Source organism: Triticum dicoccoides, chromosome 5A, assembly GCF_002162155.2.
Source record: "Triticum dicoccoides isolate Atlit2015 ecotype Zavitan chromosome 5A, WEW_v2.0, whole genome shotgun sequence".
Taxonomy (NCBI): domain Eukaryota; kingdom Viridiplantae; phylum Streptophyta; class Magnoliopsida; order Poales; family Poaceae; genus Triticum; species Triticum dicoccoides.
Window position 1 is genome coordinate 77,832,096 of NC_041388.1, and position 3,970 is coordinate 77,836,065.

Sequence of the window (3,970 nt, forward strand, 5' to 3'; positions counted from 1 at the left end):
CTCAGTAGATTCCTTCTGCTCAGATTCCAAAAGTTCTCTGTTGGAACCATGTCATGCTTTCATCTGCATCTACTGAACAAACTTTTCAAGTGGGACTCATTTTTCAACCGAAGATATGATGGCACTGCAAGAACTAGGCCCACTAGTATCAGCTGGTATGGTGTGTATCTGCATATATGTATGCCCTCTTGCTCTGGGTTTGGCCATCGTTGGCATTCTGGCTGCTTCTCTGCCGAAGTATTGGCTCTTGGCAAAGGTAAGAGGCTTCTGGTCTTTCTATTCTCTACATCCTTAGAGCATAAACTTGCTGCAGCTTAAGATCATGTTTATGGTGGCACGCAGGATACTGAAGTGCATAGCTTATGTTCTGAAATAAAAAACGGCTCTAGTTTTAGACATTTTTCTTTCATTTATCAGGCATGAAATATGTGCATCCATGTGAAGTTGAAACATACTGATGATATTAACACATGTTACTACATCTTCCTATTTTACTCTGAAAAAAGTGTTGGCTGTTTGCAAAGATAAGAGAAGCTTCTTATCTTTCTACTAGTAGATCATAAACTTGATAAATCTATAGATCGCCTGAAGTGCATACTTCACTTTTTGTTTGTCCTGAGAAAACATGCTCCAGTATTGGACATCTTTCTTTGATTTATCTGGCATCAAATAGATGCATCGATGTGAGGTCGGAACAGACTGCTCATAATAACACACAGTACTACATCTTCATATTTTAGGCTGATGTATCTTGTTCCCTTGACTCCCCAGCATTTTTAGTTATATTTATCATGGCGCTGGATCAAGACCATGAGCAAGGTAACAGGAGTGGTCACAGAATCAGCAGCAAATCCTTTCAAAGATGTGACGGCTGCGATGCACATTACTATTGGTGTCATATGGATGATACCCAGAAGTATTTCTTCAAGTGCATGGTTGGCAATTTCCAAGAAAAAATGGCAAGTCCTGGTGTATCGATGCCCTTTCTCTCCTTCAGATGGAATGCTATCCAGTCTCAGAATGATAATTTTGTTGTTTTCTTGTTCCTGCAGGCCATTCCACAGAAGTTTGTGCAGAATTTCAAAGGTCAGATCTCTGAAGTTATCAAGCTAGAAGCTACTGATGGAAACATATACAATGTTCAGGCTATCAAGGATCTAAACAAGATAGTCCTCGGGTCTGGATGGGGGGTATTTGTCAGATTTTACGAACTAAAAGCGGGCCACTTCCTGGTCTTCAGGTACATCGGGGATTCTCACTTCAAAGTTCTGATATTTGATTTTGCAAGTTGCTGTGAGAAGGAAGTGTTCCATGTTCTCATGAACTGTGGTCCTAATGCCCAAGAAAAAGACACTCGCCTTGATCGATCTCTGCTGGGTGAAAGACGATGCCAGAATGGTGGATCAAGCAACAGTGAGTCCCATCGAAGGTGCAAGCACTGCGATGTGCATTTATATTGGCATCACATGGATGATAGGCAGAAGCATTTCTTGAGGTTCATGGTTGGCGATTTCCTTCACGAAATGGTAAGACCATGGATGATCAATGCCCTTCCGGCCGTCCTGATGAAATATCTTCTTGATCAACATATGTAATTTGCTGATTGCTTTGTTGTTTGTTTTTGCAGAACATACCAGAGAAATTTGTGAACAATTTCAGAGGCAGGATCTCTAAAGTTATGAAGCTAGAAGCTCCTGATGGAAATGTATACAACATTCAGGTTACCAATGATCTGAACAAGATAACCCTTACATCTGGATGGGCAGCATTTGCCAGTGCTTATGAACTAAAAGAGCATGACTTGCTGGTGTTCAGTTACACTGGAAACTCTCACTTTAAAGTCCTAATATTTGACCCAAGTGGTTGTGAGAAAGAATTATTCCGCATTGTCATGAACCACACTCCTAATGTACAAAAAAGGGGTATATCTCATGATGAGATATTCCTGAAGGAAACAAGGCGTCGAGACGGCGGATCTCGTGATAACAACCCTAGGAAAACTAAAAAGGTGACTCCTCTGGACTCTCCTTCACCGAAATCAGGTAAAGAATTGAAGGGTTTCATGTACATTTTCCTTGGTATCTATTCCGTAATTACTCATTGATGTCTTGATGATCGGCGTTGTGCAGCTGAAGGTCTCACATCTCCGGAGAACACCATGAATTCAGGCGGCCCTCCGGAAACCAGCGAGCCTCGGTATGTCCTAGCAACTGGATGCAATCTGACTACAGCGCAGAAGGGTCAAATTGACGCACTTGTGAAGAAAGTTAGGCCTGTAATTCCATTTTACATCACAGCCATGAACAAGACAAGTATTTCTGGATCTCTGGTACGTATGGAGTATCCTCTACAAATTCAGTAGGACTCCTGCAAAATTTGTTCTTTAATGTTGGCATTTTTTAAATTATAGTAGCTCTCCGTAAATTATAATCTTCGATAATCTGAAAGCCAGATGATTCATTCATCTCTAACAGGTCATCTGCAAGGATTATGCTGCCAAATACCTTCCACATGAAGACCAATTCATCACACTCTGCCATCCTCGTAAGAGCAACATATGGTTAGACAATTTGAAGGTTACCACTGATGGTTCAGGCATGCTTTCTGCTGGCTGGTCAAGCTTCGCTCTCCACAATGAGTTGCGGGAAAGTGATGTTTGTGTATTCGAAGTATCAAAAAGCGCTGGTGAAATGACAATGGTTGTTCATTCTCTTGAAGGAGGCCATCACCTACAAGGTGAGTATGGGACACATTTTATACCTGCACATACGACATGAAAAATCAACGCTCAGGATCACCAACTTATAGAGATAAGAATGTATAAGTCAGCTTAGAAATATAGTTCATTTCTTTAATAGCCAGCTAACGCATAAACCTCAGACAGCATGGAATCAATACTGAGCTAGTGTCTCTGTACCGGATCATTTTGGAATGCCCATTTGTTTGTTTTTTTACAGGGAAAGAGCCTGAATCTCAAAACAAGTGCGATTATCCTGTTAAGGGCAAGGCGATTAAGGAAGCTGAGAGTGACCATAAACATGATGAGTCCAAGTCCAACTACTACTACTCAAAGTATGCCAAGGGCCTGAGCGGCGAGGAGCTAGAAGAGATATTCAGGTCAGCGTTGATCCAACGGGGCAATGTGGTATACGTCACCATCCTGGGGAAGAATCAAGTTAGAATCAAGAACAACTTGCTGGTCAGTTCAGTTGTTCGACTAATCACAGACTGGAATACCTAGATGGTTTAGATAACAATCTTTGATAGACTTTCTGAACCGTCTGCGACAAAGCTTTCTGTACTAATAGCTTATGTTATGTACTATATATGCAGACCTTCCCCGAGAAGTTTGCAGCTAAGCATCTCGTGGAGAGGTCGCATGACATCCTGCTCCTGAGGCCCAACCGGAGTGAGACGTGGTGTGCGAGGTACTACTACCACCCGGAAAAACAGGGTTTCAACTACAGCTCCTGGACCAAGTTCGTCCGAGACAACAAGCTGCGCAAGGGCCACGTCTGTGTCTTCGAGCTGATGAAGGGCGTGAGTAAGGTGACAATGATTGTCCACGTGTTCACAAAGGTCGATGGCAGGTTCGTTCTGCTGGACTAACTGTCTAGGTTCCAGCCTAGTTGCATCCTCCTTAATTTGTCGTTGAATAGATGAACTGGGAGTAGCTCGTGTACCAGTAGAAACTAGTTGTGTAGCCGTACTGTGTGAATGTTCATCCTGATTCGTCTGCGTTGGCTGTGATTTCAGAACCGAGAGAGAGGAGTATTTCAGCGCTTGTAGCACCTACTCCTACTCGACTGAAGTTTTCTTCAATGTAAGCTCAGTTGACTGAAATTTTATATTAGATCTAAGTGGATTCCCAGTTAGTCCCAGCTGAGTGTGCACATGTTACTCGAGGGCTAGTCTCAGCTAATCGACGACGAAAAATTGTTGATTTTAATTCGTGTGTTCTTGCGTGGGT

General features: G+C 42.5%; 1 protein-coding gene across 1 annotated transcript; it reads left to right on the forward strand.

Annotated features, from left to right (window-relative positions):
- The first annotated feature begins 977 nt into the window (after positions 1-977).
- LOC119299224 (B3 domain-containing protein LOC_Os12g40080-like) lies at positions 978-3,739 on the forward strand. Its single transcript, XM_037576476.1, has 6 exons — positions 978-1,526; positions 1,628-2,042; positions 2,130-2,329; positions 2,475-2,736; positions 2,958-3,199; positions 3,334-3,739. The coding sequence occupies exons 1-6, from the start codon at positions 978-980 to the stop codon at positions 3,607-3,609; spliced, it is 1,944 nt and encodes a 647-aa protein (XP_037432373.1). The 3' UTR covers positions 3,610-3,739.
- The last annotated feature ends 231 nt before the right edge of the window (positions 3,740-3,970 follow it).